The sequence below is a fragment of the Drosophila rhopaloa genome, unplaced genomic scaffold, assembly GCF_018152115.1.
Source record: "Drosophila rhopaloa isolate 14029-0021.01 unplaced genomic scaffold, ASM1815211v1 contig_4, whole genome shotgun sequence".
Taxonomy (NCBI): Eukaryota; Metazoa; Arthropoda; class Insecta; order Diptera; family Drosophilidae; genus Drosophila; species Drosophila rhopaloa.
Window position 1 is genome coordinate 1,620,827 of NW_025335134.1, and position 24,310 is coordinate 1,645,136.

The following is a 24,310-nucleotide window of genomic DNA, read 5'->3' on the forward strand; positions in this document are numbered from 1 at the left end:
CCTAGCAGGTGAACCGAAGTTACGCCTTATCGCCTAGCCACCTTTATCGCCTGGCTTCCGGAGTTCAGCCTGGACTTTGTCGGCAAGGTGTATCGCCTAGCAGGTAGAACAGAGTTCTCCCTTATCGCCTAGCCACCTTCATCGCCTGACACCGCGCAAGGACTCCCTAAGCTTGACTTTACCACGACCTAGCACCGTTGGATCTCAGCGTTGTAGCCTTAGCCTTGTAGACTTGTCGTCGTTCGGCGTCTCGACTTTGCGATCTTGATCCTTGGGCACTTCGGTTTCGATGTTTACTTATTCCGCGTTCACGCACTCGCTCTGATTCTCGCACGCGTACTGTCCCGAGCTGCGCTTGCGCCGTCCTTTTTATAGGCGCTGTATGTGCCGTTATTTCCCTCGGGTCCAAGGTCCACTGAGGTACCGTTAATTCACGGTGTGTCCTCTTTGGGCGGGTCCGAAGTCCGCCAATTTACCGTATGACCCCGTTGCCGTTGCCGGGCGCGGGTCCAAGGTCCATCGAGGTACCGTTAATTCACGGTGTGTCCTCTTTAGGCGGGTCCAAAGTCCGCCAATTCACCGTTTGACCTCGTTGCCCTTGCCATATGAGGGTCCAAGGTCCGAATGTTTCCCGTTTGACCTGGATGCCTCTTAATTTATCATCGGCATCGGGTATGCGTCCTTTATGGACCTCGCATTTATCTGCCGGAAATCCACACACAGCCTCCACTTTCCAGTCTTCTTTCTCACCATGACTATTGGTGAGCTGTAGGGACTCCTGGACGGCTCGATGCATCCTTTTTCCAGCAGCTCGTCTACCTTGGCATTTATCTCACCCTGCATTTTTGGATTTTTAGGGTAGTACCGTTGTTTGACTGGTTGGTCGTCCTTCATGGTGATCCTATGTACGGCCACATTGGATGTACCATTTATTCCTTCCAGTTCGTCCAACTCGGCTTTTAAAAATCCCTCCACATCCTTTTCCGCAAATCTTTTGGGTGTTTCAACTATTGCCACTGACAGTTTTTCCTCCAGCCATCCTCCTCGTCTATTCTTTGCCGGTATCGACGCGCTGTGTCCTGCGCACTCGACTTCGGCCCCAATTCTGGTGAGGAAATTCCATCCCAACACCAGGGCGTCGATCAGTCCTGGTAAAATCAGCAGCTCCATTGAAATTGTTTTCGTTCCCAGTCCAATTCTGGTCTCCAGCTGTGATCTTATTTCCCCGCAGCGACCGTCTGCCATCCGTACTTCTCGCCTTCTCGTGGGTCCGACCCTTCCTGCCGCCTGCAGCCTGTCCGCCAGCTCTTCGCTGATGAAACTCGCCGTGGCGCCGGTATCCACCGTGGCCTTAATCTTACTTTCACCTATGAGCACCGTGGCGGACAGTTGCATTTCTTCCGCCTGCAGGTCGCCCATTAATTTCGAGAGGCAGCACCTTGCGATCCCTGGCCGCCCCTCGGAGGCTGGGGTCGCTGGGCGTTTCCCGACCCGGAACAGCATTGAACCGTCCGAACTCCTATTTTTCCGCATCGCCAGCAGAACGTAAGACGTTGGTTTCGGCATTCCTTCGCCCTGTGGTCTGGACCCCCGCATCTGCGGCAGGCCTGGGTAGGATTTGCCACGTATCCGCCGCGATTGTTTGCCGGTTCGTGGCCGCGCGGCGTACTTCGTGGTTGTGCGTCCGGGTCCTCCTGGCACCGCCTGCACACCGCACCCTGGTCTGGTCTTGGCCTTGGCACTGGGTGGCTCTGCCCTTGCTGCTTGCGGGGATTGTTTTCCAGCTCGAATTTCTCCCGCTGCTGGTCGAGCTCCCCAAATTCGTCAGCCAGCGCCATCAATGTCTCTAAATTTCGACATTCGTATGGGCGAACGAACATTCTGAGTGCCGGCGTGCTGTTCTCTTTTATCCTCTCCAGCGTTTCCTTGGTCGACATATTCAGTGGGCGCATCAGGGTCTGCATATCCACCATAAAGTCTTTGAAGCTCTCCCCGTAGGCTTGCTTCCTCTGTCTGACCTGATCCGCCAGCTTCGCCATGTATCCTCGGGGCAGAAAGAAATTTTGGAAGCTGTAGATGAAGTCTCCCCAGGTTTCCCAGTGCCGATTGTTGGCGATGAACCACTTCAAGGCTCTGCCTTGGAGCAGCTCCGGCATTGCTCGTGGGATCTGATTTATGTCGAGACCGTAAGTCACGGCTGACCACTCTACTTGCTCCAAGAATTCCAGCGGCTTGTCGTTTCCGTCGTAGCGGAAATTCCACTCCCGGACCTGCTTGGCCACCTTCGCGTAGTCCTGCGTGTGCGTCCTGGAATTCTCCTTTCTTTCCCGGCTATTTTCCCGCTGCCGACTTGCGTGGCTTGCGATGCTCGACACATCCAAGCTCGCTATGAGGCCCTCGGCACTTGCGGTTGTGATTTTAAATTTTGGCGTGGGCATTTTCCGGAATTTCTTTTCCAGGCCCGTTACCAAATCGGAGCCAGAGCTCCTCTGCCGTCTGGTCGACGAAGTCTCCCAGCGTCTTCCTCATCGAATCGACTGAGCCCTCCAGTTCAATTCCTAGAACTTGGCTCACCTCGTCGAAGTCTTCCTTCCTGAGATTATAAATCCAGGACTTCCCCATCTCGGAACTTTTGTTTCCTTGGTCAGGACAATCACTCTTGGGCGCCAGATGTAACGACCTGATTCTTTATTTCTGCTCGCTACGTAAACGTGCGGCTAGCTCAGAGAGGTTGTGAGTTCGTTCCACCAAATTTATATTGAGTGACCGCCCGTGACCAAAGGATAACGCCAGAAATGATTAGGTTGGTGCTGGTTTATTGACTCTCTAAAATATAGCCTTATTGCTATTATTCTGCTGCCCGTTGTCGCTGTCTCCTGCTGCGTTGCTCCTGGCTCGCTGCTGCTCTGCTCCTGGCGTGCTGCTGCGTCGCTCTTGGCTTACCGCTGTGTTGCTTCGGCTTGCTGCTCCGGGTGACTGAGATCGGTACGACTCCACCAAAACCCTGGATGTTATGCGAGCTTCCCTACCGGGGCCGGCAAGGTGTATCGCCTAGCAGGTGAACCGAAGTTACGCCTTATCGCCTAGCCACCTTTATCGCCTGGCTTCCGGAGTTCAGCCTGGACTTTGTCGGCAAGGTGTATCGCCTAGCAGGTAGAACAGAGTTCTCCCTTATCGCCTAGCCACCTTTATCGCCTGACACCGCGCAAGGACTCCCTAAGCTTGACTTTACCACGACCTAGCACCGTTGGATCTCAGCGTTGTAGCCTCAGCCTTGTAGACTTTCCGTCGTTCGGCGTCTCGACTTTGCGATCTTGATCCTTGGGCACTTCGGTTTCGATGTTTACTTATTCCGCGTTCACGCACTCGCTCTGATTCTCGCACTCGTACTGTCCCGAGCTGCGCTTGCGCCGTCCTTTTTATAGGCGCTGTAGGTGCCGTTATTTCCCTCGGGTCCAAGGTCCACTGAGGTACCGTTAATTCACGGTGTGTCCTCTTTGGGCGGGTCCGAAGTCCGCCAATTTACCGTATGACCCCGTTGCCGTTGCCGGGCGCGGGTCCAAGGTCCATCGAGGTACCGTTAATTCACGGTGTGTCCTCTTTAGGCGGGTCCAAAGTCCGCCAATTCACCGTTTGACCTCGTTGCCCTTGCCATATGAGGGTCCAAGGTCCGAATGTTTCCCGTTTGACCTGGATGCCCTTCATTTCTCCGGCTTTCTCGCCTCCTCCGCTGTTGCTAGGCCGATCTCCTGCATCGGGATTTGTGGGGAGTTTATGACTCCTCACATTTCCCCCTTCCTTCGGAAACGTAATGAAAGTGGTGACTTTTCCCGCCCTTTATGTTTAGACTACTCGAATTCCCCGCCTGACTTGCGTGTTAGATGTTCCCCAGACAGTTCCCCGAAAGACTTAACCTTTCTCCAGACTGTTCTCCTAAAAGACTTTACCCGTACAGCTCCTTGAAAGACTTGAACTTTCCCGCGACTGTTTCCCTAAAAGACTTTTCCATGCAGCTCCTTGAAAGATTATTTCCCCAGACTGTTTCCCTGTTCCCCAGACAGTTCCCCGTTCCCCAGACAGTTCCCAGTTCCCCAGATAGTTCCCAGTTCCCATTTCCCAGACAGTTCCCAGTTCCCAAGACAGTTCCCAGTTCCCCTGCGTGGAATTCGAATTTTCCCGCCCAGACATTTCCCCAAACTAAAAGTCACCATATCGCTTTCCCTCGGTCCGGCAACTCCCGGGAATCTCACCACGATCGCGTTTATCGATTGTGGGTTCCAGTGTTGCCATCGTCGTTGCCTTTTCGTTGTCTTAAGTTGCCATTTGAATTCTTGAACATAGAAATAACCAATTTTGTTAACCCATCGATCGCAACTATCGATCGACCGCCTATCTCGGCGCCCCCGTCCCTATTACCTATGTCCGGCAACCCGTTACCCCAAAATGTAAATAAACAAATCACTTTGCGTGTTACAACCATAAAAGGCCTTTTATTGGGCCCTCAAGACCCTTACTACTCCGCTTGCCACCCGGATGCGGTAGCGGACACCGTCTACAACCAAGAGTTTGGCCCAGCGGCTGTTAGGGGCTCTCTCCCGCTGTCTACTGGCCTCGGCTGCCACCCTGGACGGCCACTCTTCCTCGGCCATCTCCTGCCAGTGGCTGCTGTCCGCCGAATGCTGGCGGCTCACTGTCGGCCTGGCGGGTGGGGACCGCGGCTCCGGGCACGATGTCAGCCTGGCGACACCCAGGGCCCCTTCTCCCAGCACTCCGGCTCCCCACCGAGCCGTTTTGCTGGCGACGGCGACGGCGTTGGCACCCACGGCGGCGGTGGAGGCGGCGGTGTCTCCGCTCCGTGCCGTGGTGCCTGGAATGGCCGTGGTGCCTGCGGCGGTGACGGTGGTGGCGGTAGCGGTGTTGCAGCCCGAGGCGGCGACGGTGGCGGTGCTGCGGCCCGAGGCGGCGACGGTGGTGGCGGTGGTGGTGCTGCGGCCCGAGGCGGCGACGGTGGTGGCGGTGGTGGTGCTGCGGCCCGAGGCGACGACGGTGGTGGCGGTGGCGGTGCTGGCCCGAGGATGCGACGGTGGTGGCGGTGGTGGTGCTGCGGCCCGAGGCGGCGACGGTGGTGGCGGTGGCGGTGCTGCTCTCCTGGGGCGGCGACGGCAGTGGTGGCGGTGGAGGCGCTTGCAGCGGCGGCTGTTGCGGTGGCCGTTCCAGATTTTGCCTCTTCAGCCTCAGCCTCATCCAGCCGCTTCTGCCACTCCCTGGCTGCTGCGGCTGCGCCACCCCCGCTGCGCGAACATCGCCGCACCACTTCTGCCCGGGTTGCGAGTATACGCATTGCCTCCTCCGGGCGGCCTGATGGCGCTGCGTCGCCCAACCGGATCCGCCCGAATCCGGCTGCGGCCCTTCTTATGCGGCGGAATGCCATCCGGGCCTTTCCTGTCGTCCTCCGTCGGGAGACCTCCGGACTCACCGTCTCCGTCCCGGTGTCCTCCTGGGCTTCCTCCTCCTCCTCCTCGGACGAGGACAGGCTGATGGTCGGCACCTCAGCCTCCTGCCCTGCCGACCGGACGCCGGCCTCCTCCTCCTCCTCCAGCTCCACGTCGGTGATCCGACCTTCGTCCTCTTTCTGGGTTCGGCGACGGGGCCGACCGCGAACCAGGGGGACGCCAGCAGCTGGAGTGCGGAACCTGAGTCCGCCTCCATCTCGCGGTTTCGGTGCTGCCTCCCCGCCCCTCTCCCTATGATTTGGCTTTGCTGCTGCTGCGTGCTGGCATCTTGGCGACCTGATTTGAATAGGCCCGTCTTGTGGCGCTCGCGCGCTGACGAAACCTCGGTTGCCCATGTCTCCGGTTCCGTTATCCGCGGCGGCCTTTGGACTTTCCCTTGCTACGGGCTCCGACGGGTCCCTGCTTTGGTATGCGTTACCCGGTAACGCTATCCGCATCCTAAGCCCCTCCCTCTCCCGCTCTCGCGCTCCTATTGCATCTGTGTGAGTTCGATACTGTGTATCGTCCTCTCCCTCTCTTCGGAGTCACAGTGCGCCCTTGCTAAGTCCGACTCCGATCCTTTGTTTTGGCCATCAATTACTTGTTTTTTTAATTGGCTAATGTGGGCGGTTTTTTCTTTGCCAGAATTTTCGTGCCGCAACTTGCATATCACTGGCGAATTAAAATTTATTATCTTAAACGGCCCATCGTACTTTGGTGCCAATTTTGCGGCGAATCCTTCTGCAGCCTTGGACAGATGGTGTTCCTTAGCCCAGACTGTGTCCCCGATGTTTGGCTTCCATGGGCGTCTACGGAGATTGTAATGGCGTGCCTGATCCTGCGCTGCCTTTTCCATATTTCTCCTCACCAGCTCGAAGATTTCTTTTAGCTTCTTGGCGTTCTCGGCCGGAGTTTGCGTTTCCCTTCCTGTGCCGATTGTTCCTTCATCGTACAGTGCGCTGGGTAACCTAGGCTCTCTCCCTTGCGTAATAAAAGCCGGCGAATATCCTGTGGATTCGGCCACGCTCGTATTCACGGCCAACTGCAGTTCCGGCCACTTTTCGTCCCAAGTCCTCTGGTCTGCCCCTGTGAACTGGGCGATCATAGTTTTCACCGTCCTGTTGGCTCTCTCCGTCGGGTTTTCCTGGGGCGTGTACGGGGCCGTGAACTGGTGTCGGACGCCTAATTCACCCAGGAACTTTTTAAACGCCCTGCTGGTGAACTGAACGCCATTGTCTGTAATCAGTACCTTGGGCACGCCGTATCTTGCGAGGATCCGCTCGCGGATCGCCTTTTCCAGAGTTTCCGTCGTTGCCCTGCGCATTGGCACCATTTCGGTCCACTTGGAGAACCTATCTACCAGCACTAGCAGCATAGAATTCCCGTGCTTGGAGCGGGGCAGTGGTCCGACGAAATCTGCGCACACAGTGGCCCACGGCTCTTCCGGAACTTGGGTCAGCATTTTTCCGGCCGCCTGTAGTTGGCTTGGCTTGTATCGTAGGCAGCTCTCGCAGTTTTGCACATATTTCCTTATGTCGCGGTGCATTCCCGGCCAATGATATCTTGCGGCGACTCTGGCAATTGTTTTCCGACTGCCCATGTGGCCGGCTGTCGGTGAGTTGTGGTTCTCCGACATTACCCGCCGCCTGGACCCCGTTGGCACGCATAGCTTCCAAGACGTGACGTCCTCGTTGCCTGCTCTGTGTGGTATGTGGCGATATAGCTGGTCGGCTTCTGTCATGTAGTCTGGATATTTTTGGGGATTTTGGGAAATCTTGCTCCGCATATCCCTTATCCAGTTACACTCGCCGGTTTCCTTGTGCTGTTCCTGTGTTTTTACCCGTCGACACGTTTCTGGCAGTGGCTGTCGTGATAGTGCGTCTGCGACTATATTCAGCTGGCCCTTTCTGTACGCGATCTCGAAGTCATATTGCTGCAGTTCCAGCGCCCATCGTGCGATTCTTCCGGTTGGGCTCTCGATGCTATTCAACCACTTCAGTGCCATATGATCCGTGATCACTTTGAAGTGGTAGCCCTCCAAGTATGGCCTTAACTTGCGTATGGCCCACACAATTGCCAGGCATTCCTTCTCAGTCGCTGAGAAATTTCTCTCAGAACCATTTAGGGACCTACTGGAATACGAGATCACCCTCTCACCGTGGTCGGAATTCTGTGTGAGAATAGCACCGAGCCCGTAATCGCTGGCGTCGGTCTGCAGCACAAATGTCTTTGTGAAATCTGGGCATGCTAAGATTGGGTCTGCTATTAGCCTGGCCTTGACAGCTTCAAACGCCTGTTGATGGTCATCTGTCCATTCCCATTTTGTGCTTTTCCGGAGCAGGCTATTCAACGGATGCACCAACGTTGCAAAATCTGGCACAAAACGCCTGTACCACGACGCCACTCCCAAATATTGTCGTAACTCCTTAACGTTGGCCGGTGGTTTTATTAAGGCAATTGCCGACACCTTTTCTGGGTCTGTTCCGATGCCTTGGTCTGTTATGCGATGCCCCAAGTATTGCAGTTCCTTTCTAAAAAATTTGCATTTTTCCGCATTTACTTTCAGGTTGGCGGCCCTTAGTCTCCTAAACACTTCCTTCAGGTTTTCCATATGCTCTTCGAGCGTTCGTCCGATGACGATAATGTCGTCCTGATACGCGAAGGCATGCGGCATCATTTCTGGTCCAATGACTTGATCCAATGCCCGCTGGAATGTTGCCGACGCGGAGTGTAGGCCAAATGGCATCACCTTCCATTGGAACAGGCCCTTCCCTGGTACAGTAAACGCCGTATACTGCCTGCTGTCTGCCTCCAAGGGGATCTGCCAGTAACCGTCCTTTAGATCGAGACTGCTGATGTACTTCGCCTCTCGCAGCTGGTCCAGGCGCCCCCACGTTGGGCGCCAGATGTAACGACCTGATTCTTTATTTCTGCTCGCTACGTAAACGTGCGGCTAGCTCAGAGAGGTTGTGAGTTCGTTCCACCAAATTTATATTGAGTGACCGCCCGTGACCAAAGGATAACGCCAGAAATGATTAGGTTGGTGCTGGTTTATTGACTCTCTAAAATATAGCCTTATTGCTATTATTCTGCTGCCCGTTGTCGCTGTCTCCTGCTGCGTTGCTCCTGGCTCGCTGCTGCTCTGCTCCTGGCGTGCTGCTGCGTCGCTCTTGGCTTACCGCTGTGTTGCTTCGGCTTGCTGCTCCTCTGCTCCTGGCGTGCTGCTGCGTCGCTCTTGGCTTACCGCTGTGTTGCTTCGGCTTGCTGCTCCGGGTGACTGAGATCGGTACGACTCCACCAAAACCCTGGATGTTATGCGAGCTTCCCTACCGGGGCCGGCAAGGTGTATCGCCTAGCAGGTGAACCGAAGTTACGCCTTATCGCCTAGCCACCTTTATCGCCTGGCTTCCGGAGTTCAGCCTGGACTTTGTCGGCAAGGTGTGTCGCCTAGCAGGTAGAACAGAGTTCTCCCTTATCGCCTAGCCACCTTTATCGCCTGACACCGCGCAAGGACTCCCTAAGCTTGACTTTACCACGACCTAGCACCGTTGGATCTCAGCGTTGTAGCCTCAGCCTTGTAGACTTTCCGTCGTTCGGCGTCTCGACTTTGCGATCTTGATCCTTAGGCACTTCGGTTTCGATGTTTACTTATTCCGCGTTCACGCACTCGCTCTGATTCTCGCACTCGTACTGTCCCGAGCTGCGCTTGCGCCGTCCTTTTTATAGGCGCTGTATGTGCCGTTATTTCCCTCGGGTCCAAGGTCCACTGAGGTACCGTTAATTCACGGTGTGTCCTCTTTGGGCGGGTCCGAAGTCCGCCAATTTACCGTATGACCCCGTTGCCGTTGCCGGGCGCGGGTCCAAGGTCCATCGAGGTACCGTTAATTCACGGTGTGTCCTCTTTAGGCGGGTCCAAAGTCCGCCAATTCACCGTTTGACCTCGTTGCCCTTGCTATATGAGGGTCCAAGGTCCGAATGTTTCCCGTTTGACCTGGATGCCCTTCATTTCTCCGGCTTTCTCGCCTCCTTCGCTGTTGCTAGGCCGATCTCCTGCATCGGGATTTGTGGGGAGTTTATGACTCCTCACAGTTGAATAAAAAAACATGAACATACAAAATAAATTTTTCGTGAACCGAACCGAATATCAAAAAAAGAAAGTTCCGGTTCGGTTCGACACCCGTACGATTTTGTTAAGTATTACCTTTATTTTAATAATACTTAATTGCTATCGTAAATTCTTGAATGAACAACATAAATGAAGTCAATTATACCCATTATATGGTTAATATGCCATGGCCAATGCCCTTATTAATGACGCTCAGTTACTTCAGGTGTCCCAATTCGCAAAAATTTACTTCATTTTAGACTTCATACGCAAAAATTACTTAAAGACAACTTGCCCATGGAAAATGCTCACTTAACGTTAACTTGCCCATGGCATATTAACCATATAATGGGTATTATTGACTTCATTTATGTTGTTCATTCAAGAATTTACGATAGCAATTAAATGACATCTACTATTCCTCACACTCATTATAAAATTTGATTCTTTGGGCTTTGGTTTAGTTAGTCAATAGTTCCCTACTCTGTCTACTATTTAAGTTTATGTGACGGCGCGGTTCTCTAGGTAGCAAAACCCCACTCCCATTTTCCCTGAGCACAGCCGACCCTGTAGGCAGAGTACGCTTGCAGATAGCCGCACACATTGCCGTGTTTGTTACAAACTAGCACCATTATTTAAAGTTATTCTTTTAGTGCTGGAATGTTAAACAAATAAATTGTAAGCCTTTTTAGGGGAGCCAAAAGTTGTTTTTCCAGAGTCTGTGCTTTACAAAAACTGTTTATACAACGGATGTTAGCAACAAAAACGATCTTAAACATTTGTGTAAAATAACATAGGTAAAAAAGAGCAGTCAAATAAAAGGCATTTGATTAGCTTGGAACTACAATATAATACTAAATAGAAAATGCAATGGTCTGATACGAAGCTAAATAGATTTGTCTACTTATATAAAATACGATAATTCCAAAGTTTTAAGTCAGGCTCTTTCAAATGAAGCAAGTAAACTGCATTAGCATTTGATCAAATTGGCATAAGTATATATATATATATAATTGCAACATTTTATTTTAGTAAGTATCTTACCTTTAATTTTGGCGATGTAATTAGTAAGACCAAGTACAAACGTATAAGTTTGATTATGTCCATCTAAATAAAATTTAAAATAATAAAAATTAGTTTTCATTTGGTAGGCTTGTAAAATTTACTATGTTTATAAGGGCTGTTAGTGAAAAAATACCACAAAAAAATTCGTGGGTGCTGTTTGCTACAGTGACAAACACTTTATTAAGACGAATTCGAATTCAGTGGCAGTTTGATTATTTCAACTGCCTTATCTATACATGACAGCGACGCTGTTTTTCTGAAAAAGTTATTTTAACTTTATGTAATCTGCTCACACTCCTATCTTTTCAAGCTAAGCTTACGCAAAAAACTGTCCATTGCTGACAACAAACCGATTCCAGAACTGGATAGCAAAACGCTCACTATGTCGCCAAAATCTTTGACAGTTACGTTTCTCAAAACGGATTGGCTTAATTTAAGAACCAGGAGAAGAGATTTAAGGTAATGGATTTCCGACCAAAGTAGACCGCACGACGTATAGCTAAGTTTGTTACGTCTTGAGCACTATTCCTTTGAGCCGAATAAGGCAATATAGGGACAGACATACTAATTTACGACAAAATATTAATACTTATACAAAATTCGTTTTTTTATTATATTTAAAACGGCTGTTAAGAATAAATTTTCTTTTGGTCACAAAATTCGATTCATACAAATATAATATGACATTTTTTATTTTTATTTTTGACATATCCTGTCCATATCCAAAATACTTAGAAATATTTATAAAATCATAAAGAGCGTTTGAGAAGAATTCAATTTTGTAAAAAAAATTAATTTTAAATCATTGTAGATCTAACTATGCCTTGCATGAGCCTTTCAGATTATTATGTTCTGACTATAATAGACTTTTTTCGAAAATCTCAAATCTTGACTCTCTGCCGCTCCTAAAACGATTAATACTAGCTTCAATGGCACAAAATTGATCTTTCTATTACTTTTTTCCTCGGACTTTTACCTATATTTCCTTATCTCACGTCTATCTTCTCGCGAATCGTGCCGTACGATACACGGCTGCGCTGCTCGGTCGGTTGGGCGGGTAAGTGGGCCGTGGGACTCCGCGCGAAAAAAAAAATAAATAAAACTCATTTAGATATGATGAAGCCAAATAAGCAACCAAAAGCCAACCTAAGCCGCAGTCCAATCCTGCAGAAAGAGTTAATAGGTCTATCAATGCTGCATTGAGACCTATACCCTATCCGATCAGAGAGAATGGGATAGATATCTTAGTAGTAACAAGATAGGAAAGCTAACTTCGGACGGAGCCAAAGTTGATATACCCTTGCAGAATATTCTGTAAATTATATTCTTCAAAATTATTCACTTGATGCATTCTTAATACTCATAAAAAGTCCCAACTTCCTAATTTTAAAAACACCAAAGTTATAGCATTTCCAATCGTTCAGTTATATGGCAGCTATAAGATATAGTCGCCCGATCCGGCTAGTTCCGACTTATATACTACCTGCAATAGAAAGACAACTTTTGGGAAAGTTTCAAGCAGATGTCCAGCACGTCCTCTCCCTCGTCGTCGCTGTCCCCCTGGCTAGAGCAGAGGCCACTCTCAGGCGTAGCCGTCCCAGGCCCGGTTCGCTTCGGTTATGGCGCGTTCGACCTGCGCTGGCGGGCGGTTCCTCCAAAATCGACCGTCGACTACGACGTCCGAGTCGTCGGTGGACGTTGGGCTCGCTGGGGAACTCCGGTGGGCCTCCCAGAGGCATTGTTGCAGATGTCCAGGAGCGAAGGAATGATGGTCCTGACCTTGCAGCCATGCGCTAACCAGGACGTGGGTGGTCGATGCCCCAGGCTCGTCTCCGTCGTCTACTTGTAGCCGGGCTAGGCGTGCAGTCGTGGGGGTGGTTGGCTCCTCCCCCTCGTCGTCTCCGGGTAGGGGGCTCAAATACCTCCGGAACGTCACCGCTGACCACCATGCTGACGTCCGGAGACCTAACCTCGGTCGACACCGAGTCGGTATTGTCCGGTGGAGTGCGACCAGAGGGTCCTTCGGGCGATCTCATGCCTTGCCATGGGCTGAACGGGGGTGGAGTCGGGCTGCGGGTGGACAAAACCGAGTCTGCGCTAATGCTGGCCGTCTGTACGCTCCCTCCACACGATAGGGGTCCATCTGTTGCATGTTGTTGTCTCTGAAAGGTGTCCAAATAGTTAGCCTAGTACTACGTTTTCCTAACTTGCCTAGCCTGTGTGCGAAGATCAAACTATCTTTAACTAGCCTGTTCGATACAATTTTCCCCGCTTAAAAGTAGCTTGCTGGCGAGTACGCCACTTATGTTTACCCTTACAGAGGTGTACCGGGCACGTCATCAGGTGCGTGTTGCGAATCGCTCCTTCTGGGGCCTTCTGTAGAGTCGTCTGGTTGTTCTTCACGCTGATGATACTCTTTTAGATCGCCTATGCCAGCTGTACGCCTCTTCCGGCCGTCTATCTGCTGTAGGCGCACGACGTTTGATGATAGAAATTTCACCACCTTAAACGGGTCCGCGTACTTCAGCGCAAGTTTCGCGGACGGACGGACGGACGGACAGACGGACAGACGGACTTGGCTAGATCGACTCTCCTGGTTATGCTGATCAAGAATATATATACTTTATAGGTTTCGGAAATGTCTCCTTCACTGCGTTGCAAACTTTTGACTGAAATTATAATACCCTCTGCAAGGGTATAAAAATTGTTCTCTGCGTCGTTATATTTACCAGTCAATAGCTGAGTCTCCATTCTTTGTTATCTTCGGGCAGCATATGATTTGTTCATTACATTTTTAGCATACCTTGAGTCAAGCACACCAAGCACACGTTTCCAACACCATTAAATAGAGATCTCCCTTCCCAAAAGTGGCGAATGAGCTTGGTCTCTCACTGTAATGCAGCGTATATATGTTGGAAATCTTTGAGGATTAAGCTGGATGCTTGTGTGCTATGCAATTCTGGTGAAATTTTGGGACAGATGACGGATTCCGTAACCCAAGATTCGTATATCGCTATGATACGGTTCAAAATCGTAGTTTATTATTATTATCCATTCTTGTGAAGTGAGTGACATTTATGCTCTGTGCCAGTGCTACTGCCATAAAGTAAGAATCTATACAGAGCTAGAAGATTGGCATTTTGCATGTAGATTTTAGGAGTTCCTACGCAGCGCAAGTTTGTTTCAAAATGGTGCCACGCCCCCTCTGACGCCCACAAGCCACAAACTGTGGCCACAGTTTTGATGCTATTATGAAAATTTTAATTGATATGTATTTGTTTCGTCAATAAATATCGATTGGCCTAATAAAAGTTTGCCACGCCCACTCTAACGCCCAAAAACCCATTAAACGCTTAAGCCTGGCTATCGCCTACATTTCATGGCCCGTGGTACCAATGTCTTGTGGTAGATGGCGCAATACAATAGCATATTTATATTAAGTTGTTTAGCTGAGTAACGGGTATCTAATAGTCGAGGCACTCGACTATAGCGTTTTCTCTTGTTATTGCTGCATTGGTCGCTCTTATTCCTAAGGATTGGTGCGAGAACTCCCCTTACTATTGCTTGTGCTTGGAACATGTTGGGGATGGTGAGAAACCAAAGTTAGTTTCGAACATGGCTCTCAGCAGAGCTTTGGCAGAGGTGCGGGCAGAGCAAAGAGGTTTCACTTTATAGTTTCTTACTATATGCTACTGGGAGGACGAGTAGTAGCACCACTAGTGTTGTCACGCGTCCCAGGCGTCCCAGGCGCCACTATCTTATTACATCTGTTGGACGATCAGAGGAATCCGCAGTTTGGCAGTATTGGTTCCAGAATACGCGTTTCAATCTAGATACAAACTCCCAGCGCTTCACGAGTGATTTTTCCTGGAGAAAAATGTTTACAACGGGTGGCGCCGTTAACGGTTCCCCAATAAGAAAATTTCCTGGAGTGGCCAATGTTGTATCTATAGATTTCTACTATGACTATACAGTTATGTCCATCAGCTTAATACAAGCTTCTCAAATGACAGCGATGCTGTTGTCATAGTCGTTACTCCTTACACAGCTGTAAATGATGTTCCTTGCCATGGTTTTATCGTTGAGAATCCAAAATTGTTAGCACATTGTTAGTCTAGTAACGCCTTTTACTTTCGGACGTTGATGCACTATGATCAGCGCAAACAAGTGGCCCTTACGACACCAAGCAGTGCTTGTTACGCGCGGAGCCTAATAGGCGTAAAAACGAGATCGCGAGAAGTTAAAAGCACAATGTAGAAGCGGACAGACTAAGATTACAAATACGTACGAGACTAATACTAATACTAATTTTGTGCTAGGTAAGATAAAATTAATGATTTTAGGCTTGGCAAAGAGTCGGTAGTAGATATAATGTGGAATAGTCTATTAAAGTCGTTACACAATACTCTAAACGGTTCATGCATATCAAAGATAGATCTACAAATATTTAATGTAAGAGGAACATAGTTCCTGGTAATTCTATTAGGCACGGAGAAGCTTATGCGACCCAGTAACTCGGGACTCTCCACATCCCCGTGAATAAGTTTATAGATAAAAGTTGTGCCAAGCATCGTTCTACGGTTTACTAAGGATGGTAGATTAATCAGGAGAAGTCTACTAGAGTAGGATGGTAAAATAAGGCTTGCATTCCAGTTAAGGCCCCGTAGAGCAAATAATAAAAAGTTCTTTTGCACAGACTCTATCCGGTCTATATGTACACCATACTGAGGACTCCAAACTGCAGAACAGTACTCCAGGATTGGACGGACTAGTGAAATGAAGAGAGTCTTTGTAACATAGGGATCATCGAATTCCTTTGACCACCTTTTAATAAATCCAAGTACTCCCCTGGCTTTATTCACCATAGAAGTAATATGGTCACAAAACTTAAGTTTAGGGTCAAGGAGGACGCCAAGGTCATCGACATGCGTAATTCTAGACAACGCGCAACCACCCAGCGTATACGTTGCATATTGTGGGTTCACCCGAAAAAATGTCATTACTTTGCACTTAGCGCTATTTAAATCCAAAAGATTTTCACAACACCATGTTTGAAAAGCGTTTAGGTCAGATTGTAAGTCTGAACTGCTAGAAATTTCGTTATATTGCAGGCATAACTTAACGTCATCTGCGTACATAAGGACACGCGACTTTGTCAAGACTAGAGGGAGATCGTTTATAAATAAAGTAAAAAGAAGTGGGCCAAGGTGGCTTCCTTGTGGGACGCCTGAAGTAACTCGGATCAAATCAGAGATCGAGTTTTTAAAGAGGACTCGTTGAGTCCTACCACTCAGATAACTTGAGATCCATGTTAGAAGATCACATGGAAACCCTAATAAGTCTAGCTTTAATACAAGTAGCGAGTGATTTACTGAATCAAACGCTTTACTAAAGTCAGTGTAAACTACGTCAGTCTGCATGTACTTTCTAAAGCCATTTATTACAAAAGACGTTAGCTCCAAGAGGTTTGTCGTCGTAGATCTTCGCCTTATAAATCCATGTTGACATGGAGATATAATCGATCTACAAAGATGTTGCAAATGGGGTGTAATAGTGTTTTCGAAAAGCTTTGGGATGGCGGATAATTTGGATATGCCTCTGTAATTACTTGTATTGCATTTATTTCCTTTCTTATGAAGGGGAATGACAAATGACTCCTTCCAAATAAGTGGGAAATGAGATGTTTTTAAAGACAAGGTAAACAATTTGTACAGAGGTCTACACAGAGTTTCAGCACAGTACCTCAGCACGCAGCCTGGAACTCCGTCCGGACCCGGTGAATAGACAGGCTTAACTTTATGAAGATCCAAAAGAAGGGAGCTTTCGCTTAACCTCGGACAAAAAATCAAGTTCGACTTGGGTATGGCATTTGAATAAGACGGATTTGGACGGGATGAAACAGAATATGTTGTCTGGAAAAACTGGGCAAATAGATCGGCAATTGCCTGATCAGAATTTGCCGTAGAGTTTTCGAATGATAGTGATGCAGGGTAACAGGCTGATTTACGCTTAGTGTTAACAAAATTATAAAACTGTTTTGGATCTTGTGAAAATTGGACCCTACAACGAGTCAAATAGCTTTTATAACACCGGGCGTTAAGCACGATAAAATTTGACCGAGCCCTTAGGTACCGAGAGAAGGCAGATTGTGAACCGCACATTTTAAATTTATTGAAAAGTCTGGACTTAATATTTTTTAGGTGTGACAACTCTTTATTAAACCATGGAGGTTTATTTGAAATTGACGGATAGTATAACGGAACACACAGATAAAAAAAGGAATTCAATGCATTATAAAAGATATTAACGGCCTTAGCCACGTTAGTGCATGAATAAAATTCGGACCAGTCATAGCCGGATATAAAAGTATTTAAAAGATGAAAGTTTGCCTTACGAAAGCAGCGGATTCGTTTAACCGACTTTTCGGATTTTTTATTCAGCTCTGTTCTTGCGTCTACAGTCAGCTCTAGAGTTGGATGATAAGGATCTTCCGGTTGTGTAAGTGGTGACGTTCTTGATAGGCAAACGCCTTCTGAATTTGAAACAAAACACAAGTCCAGTAAACGTCCTAAGGAGTTCTTAACATGGTTCACTTGAGATAGCGCAATGTCAAGCAAGCCGTCAATAAAGTCATGCTGCGCTAAAGGAAGTAAAATGTTAGAGTTTTCGTCAGGGGACCATGTCGCACTAGGTATATTAAAATCACCTAATACAATTAACTGATCTCGATCCGAAAGTTTTTTGGAAATGGACTAAATAACGGAAAGGTGATTTGCGTAAATAGGGAACTCAGATGATGGTGGGATATATGAACAAGTAATATATACAAAACTACCGGGAAACGATAATTTTATACCTAGGAATTCGATGTCATAAAATTCTTCGAAAGTTAGTAATTCCGACGAAAAGGTGGAGTCGACAGCAATCAGGACTCCACCTCTCCGTCTGGACTGACGATCAAGCCTATAAATTGTGTACTTACCCGGGAGAATTTCGGAGCTAAGAATATCCGGCCTTAACCAGGTCTCTGTACATGTATATTAACCATAATATTATATGGGAAAGAAAAACTATCCGAATACAATTTAGTCAGCTTACTAAGTAAGCCTCTTGTATTCTGATAGCAAAGAAGAAAAGAGGAGGCTAGTTTTTTGGGACAGAAGAGGATGTGGAGGGCGCTGGGGATGGTTCTTTAATGGTGTTTTCCATTTCCCCTGAACTATTCTTTTTTCTCTTAGCTTCGTACTCTTTTACAAATATGCCCTCGGGCCAGAAACTGGTGGAACACACAGATGCAAAAAGAGCACAAGGAATACCAATACTTTCCTAGCATAAGAAAATTTAAATTGTTCGACCTTCAAATCATCAACTTGGATTTTGTTACGGATATAAGCCATAATATCCAGTGATGAGAGGTCTGGGGCGAGCCGTGAAACAAATACATGTTTTAGCTGGGGCACCCGAACACAAGTAACCGTTTTTGGTACAACACATGCAACCCTTTTTGGTACTACAGAATTTGTATCTGTACTACCAGTATCGGCCGGTAATCCGGACGTTAAGTCTACATGAGGTGTTGGGGCCACTACTTTATTTTGATCGGACAGAGCGGAAGTACCTAGCGGAGCCACATCGATTCCAGCAACTTCGGATACCGAATCACTTTTTGCCCCCGATCTTAGTACCATTTGAGTGGCGCCTAAGATTGGCAGCTGAGCTGGAGTCGAATCGCGGGCAGCAGGTTGCACAGCACCTGCCGTAGAATGCCCACCGACCGCGACTTTTTTGCGCTTTGGGGAATCGGGTTCAGCTAGCATGCGGCTAGTGAGCTGAGATTCAAGCGCCACGAGCAAGTCCGTATTTTTACGGCAGTTCCGGATTAATTCCGTAACACTGCTTTTTGTGAGCCGCCTAATAGTTATTGTCTGGTTCTCGTATACAATGCATTCATCGCAGTAGTAGCGCAGGCCACTCCTCTTATCGATGGCATCACGAACCAGGCCAGAATAGCCAAGACACTTTGCGTGATAAATTTTATCACATGTATGGCAGGGAATACTTTGCTGTCCAGCCGAGATAACTTTCTTGCAATTTTTTAATGAACAGAAAGCCATTTTCGCTGACCACGGACCACTGTGCACTATAGCGGACAAAAAAATCGAAAGCGCTCAAGAACTTTTTAATGAGAGATCAAGCAGAGCGACAGAGCGGGAGCGAAACACCGAATAACTTTGATGTTAGGCACCACGAAACGATATAGAAACGAAAAGAGAGAGAGAGCGGGATTATTAACCGATTAACTCCGGTATAAAACACCTCTGAGAGATTTGACCGTTGGAGTGCGTGCCGTTCCAACAGCGCTCAACGACGAAGAGAAAGTCTGAAAAGAGGGGCAATAGAAAACAATAACAACAAACCAGCAATTAAATTATGATAAAAACTTTTTGTTTACTAAACACAAGTTAATCACGATGCACTCGCGAAGCAAACGGAAAGTTGTTAGAAAACACTTAAAGGTGTAGCTACGATGAAGAGATTTAAGGGGGTCTTCTAGTCTAGAAATTTGAGAAAATCGAAAAAATTTTTTTTTCATAATTCGATAGTTTGGATATTCAAAAATATCTTCCTAAAAGGATTTTTCAAAACTCAAATTATTTTCATAGCTATAGCCGTTTTAGTGACGTGGCAACTAGGGAGGGAACGACTGGAACTTTAAACGCGTTTTTCTCGAAACTACTTTTTTTGATGCGGTCGCCACTCTAACTCAAGTTCTAATCAGTCGATTTACTTGAATTTTGGCATGAATATTCTTTAAATATATCGCTATCGCATGAACCAACAAAAAAAAAAATTTTAAATTTATAATATTTTTAAAAATTCGACAAAGTGGAAAAATTAGTGAAAAAAATCGACTTTTTTCTTTGAGTAGCCGCCATTTCATGAAAAAAAAAGATATTTTTTTTTTGGTGGTTCATGCCATAGCGACATTCGTACTCATTAAGAATCTATCATTGTTTTAGTTTTCAGATAACTACAAGCATAGATATCATGGCGACGCGGGCACGTCCTCTTTTTTTTTCCCTCTTCTTCAAGAAGGAATAACTCAATGAAAACTAATTTTTTTTTTTGAAATTTATTTTATGTACTCCTTTAAGTTTAATAAACAAGTGATAAAAAAACGGATGGTAAAAATATCTATTGCTTTTTTTTTATTAATTGTTAAAAAAAGGTCGAAACTCGAGCCTCTAGACTAGAAGACCCCCTTAAGTAAACCCCGGTGGTTTCAATAAGAAAAATGAAAATTCGGAGCGCAAAACAAAAACACGACCGTTCTCTGTGAAGACGCACAAATCATTGTTTGAGGTCCATAGAAATTATATTATTTGAACGATTCGCTGGAATGACGTTTGCCCAGCCCAGACCCAGTCGTGATCACTGAGGCGGCCCGGTTTTCGTAATACAGGCCCACCTCATTGAGTTCCCCCAGACGTCACATTTCGGGCTCCCGACCCGGAAAGAAAACGGATGTAGAAACGGCAGTTCGAGCCTAACGATGCCCGGCAGACCGAAACTAACGATGCCCTACATTCCCGAATCCCACTAAAAATCCAAGTAGATCTCTCCCAACGACCCAGAATACTACGAACCCGACGTACGCAGCGCCGACGCGACGTCTCGGCCCTTCCGCAGCGCCGAAGCTCGCACACCGGATCACGACAGCAAGCAGTTCATCACTCGGCCCTTTGATTGGTCAAATATAAAACCCACAAATTTCCAACTTCCTAACTTTACAAACACCAAAGTTATGGCATTTCCGATCGTTCAGTTATATGGCAGCTATAGGATATAGTCGGCCGATCACGGCGTTCCGACTTATATACTGCGTGCAAAGGAAATAAGGTTCGATATCTGCAAATACCGTCTGCAAGGGTATAAAAATAACACAACAGGCAGAACACCAGCTGTCATTTTAACTTTTGCTGAAACACCAGAATTTAACACTCAAACCTATAAAAACAAAAAGAATTAAAAATCTAAATGAAAATCGACAAAAATTCGTAGTAGATTTATGTTCAGAAAAGCTACACTTGTTAAGTCTAAAACTGCTAACATATTTAAGAAAACAAATTTACGACAACACTTTTTCGAAAAAAATCGCCGAAGAGAAATAACCCACTCTACATCAAAATATAAAAAGAAAAAAATAATTAATAACAGCAAGTATAATAATTTTAGGTTAAGTAAAGAAAACACCGCCTAGCTAAAATCTTATTAATCTTATAATTTTTAAAAGTAAACATAACAAAAACCCAAGAAACATTTACCAATTTATTGAATCAAACAGAAGACTTTAACCACATATTACAGATACAATATTTAACAGCAAACTAACAAACTAAGAAGTGGTAAGAACGGCATTATTATTATTAAAAGACAAAAAGGAGGTATTTAAGGGATAAGGGTAGTTAGAATTTGACTAAGCTGTCGAACTATAAGTAAATAAATCAGCAATTTCAGAAACCGTCGATGACTATGTTGAGTTTAGACGTACCGATGAAGGCAATGCCGATGACTTTCGCTTGGCATTAACAAAGTTGTAAAACTGTTTCGGATCATTAAAAAATTCAAATTTACATCGATTTAGATACATAGAATAGCAATGACGGATGAGAACATTAAAATCCGATCGAGCCCCCACATATTTCGAAAAATCTGATGGCTTACACGATTTTTTTATAGTTTTTATAAGTGTTTGATTTAAGGTTTTTAAGTCTTTGAAGCGCATTGGTAAACCAAGGAGGCCTGTTTAGGTTTGAAGGAAAACTATCAGGTACGCATTCATTAAAAAAAGTATTTAACACTATATAGAATAGTTCAGTGGCACTTTTAATGTCTGTACAATTGTACAAGTCTGTCCAATTATAATGAGAAATCATATCGTTAAGTTTATTATAGTCACATTTACGGAAACAACTCATTTAAGTCCATTATACACACCGTGACCTCAGACGGGTCTGAAACAAACACAAGATCTAATTGTCTATTTAAGGAATTACGTATAAAGCTTACCTGCTGTAAAGATAATTTTAAAAGGCAATCCACAAAATCGTGGGCGTATAGAGGTATAGCGACAAGTGAGTCAGTAGGAGGAGACCTAGAAATATCAGGCATATTAAAGTCACCCAAAACAATCGAAAGGTCTCTGTTAGAAAGAAGGGATAGTACGGATTTTATTGCGGACAGATGGTGCTCATAAATTACTAGATCAGAGCCAGTTGGAATATAAGAACATGTAACAAATATAGGTAAAGATTGCAAGGAAACTTTCACACTTACAAATTCAATTTCGTTTGGGATATGAGTGAGAATTCTTTCAGATGTTAGGCTAGAGGTAACGGCAATCAGTACACTGCCCCCTACGTGAGGGGCGATCGGTCCTATAAGTATTTAAGTTATTTGACAGAACTTCAGAGTCAGATATCTCTGGTTTTAGCCAAGTTTCCGTAAAAGCCAAAATATCTTCAGTGAATGCAGAGGAGTCAGCATAAAGCTTGTGTAGCTTCATATTTAGTCCCCTAACATTTTGATACGCCAAAAATAAACTTTTTAATGTGCCAAAACAGTGGAAAGTCTGTTATTTGTTCTCGGTTTATTGGGAACAAATTCTTTTATTACTAAATCAGAAAGTAATACATTAAACACATCAGGCCGAGCAAATATTTCAAAAGACGATATCCTACGAGCGTATGCAAATCGAAATTGTTCAACTGCAATATTCTCGGATGGGACTCTAGAAACAAATAATTGCTTCCTTTGTGGAACAACTAAAAGTTTCTTTCGCCCCCAGCAGCAGTCTGAACTTCACTAGGCTGAGAACCAGGAACGGTGCCTATTGTATTTATAGGTACGGTCGGCAACGAATTCTTTGACTTAGCCAGAACTGAAGATTTTATTCTGGAAACAGGGACTACACCCGCACTAGCTGTATCCATAGGCACAGTTGGTTCATTTACCCCTGTGTCATCAGAAACTGCTGCTACCAAGTTCGGTTTTAAGGTGGATTCCACAATCGTATTAACGGAGGTTAAACTGGCCTTTTGCCGCTCATCTCAACAACCATTTCCTTGCAGGATCAATGAAATCTTTAACTCTGCCAATAAATCCTGCACATTGAACGTGCATCATCGAATCGCAGAGCCAGCAAAAAATAAAAGGGTCTTTAGTTGAAGACGCAAGAGTACAATTTTTCTTGGAACAGACAAGAGCCAATTTAAGTTTAAAGCAAATTAAATAAAATATAAAAAAAATACCTCAAAGTAAATTTGACACTGGGATCAAATCCAAAAACAACAAGGGCACAACACCCCGAAAAATAAGAGGTCGAGATCACGAATTAAATCGAAATTAAACAAATCTAATAGAAAAGTTAAAATAACTATAAACACATGCCCGTTTACTGGGAGATCTATTTAAAATTACTAACACAAATATTAGGCTAAGCTTTGAAAATAAATAAATAAACACAAAAAACTCGCACAAAATCACTGAAAAAAGACATAAACTCAGAGCACAAAAGTAAACACAACTGTTCACAAGCGACGCTAATTCATATCGTGTTATCGCTCGGTGTGAGAAACACTAATTGCCGTTAGGCCCCTTGCTTCTGACTGACTTAAATGATTTCGTTTTCCATGACTGAGGCAACCAGTAGCAACTCATTGTTGTTATACTTAAAAAAAAAATTCATTCACTATATTTAATTCTTCATAGCCCCAAGAACACACATAATAGCTGTACCTCCCGCACACGATGTAGCAAACTATCGCTCAGCTACACACTTCCCAACCGATCCAACTACACCTTCTTTATGTATGTCGTACACAGCTTTACCGCTGTCCTACTTTTGGCCTATCAGTCAGTGTATATAGTCCCTCCGGGGCGCCGAGAAGATGCCGTAAGGTTCTATAATTGCACAGATTTTAGACACACTAAAACTTACTGTTTCTTGTTTTCTAAATGCGTTAAATGTGGTGGTAATCATGAATCTCGATATGCTGCTTGCTCCGCAATATCTCGGAACTATTGAAGTGCATCAGTTGTGGTTCCAACCACAATACTGACTATCAAAAAACTCATCCGGAAGACTGAAGTAACCAAAAAGCACGGCCTCCCCTTCTCTTGGTTTTAATCAGCAAAATACTAATACTGGCTTCTCTGGATCGCGTGCATTTCAAGATAATTTATGACAGGACTCACACCAGACTCCTCAGCCTATTGCCAGCTTTTTATTCTTGTTTCTCGTATAGGCCAAATGATGTCAGTGATGATGAAAATGATGGAGCTTCTTATGAACAACCTTATCTTTAACTGCGTCTAAAAAAAGTCATGTCTAATCTTTGAATTCGCATGTCATTTTAAAAAGCCAATGGACTCACTGGCAAAAGTCTTGAGCAAGAGCAATACATTACCATAAAATAAAACCCAACAATAAATAAAACCCATTTTAACAGTCGCTCACATTTTAAGATTTTCGGCTGTGAGGAAGCGTCTACGAGGAAGCGTTGCTATTATAGTCCGCTCCCACCTACAACACTCTTCCCTAAAATACAACCTTAATTGAAAACGAGAACGGAGGCTAACTTCGAAA

General features: G+C 45.9%; 1 protein-coding gene across 1 annotated transcript; it reads right to left on the minus strand.

Annotated features, from left to right (window-relative positions):
- Positions 1-4,732: 4,732 nt before the first annotated feature.
- LOC123038058 (formin-like protein 16) lies at positions 4,733-5,950 on the minus strand. The gene has a single exon (XM_044461518.1). It carries the CDS (start codon positions 5,948-5,950, stop codon positions 4,733-4,735), a length of 1,218 nt encoding a protein of 405 aa, XP_044317453.1.
- Between the last annotated feature and the right edge of the window lie 18,360 nt (positions 5,951-24,310).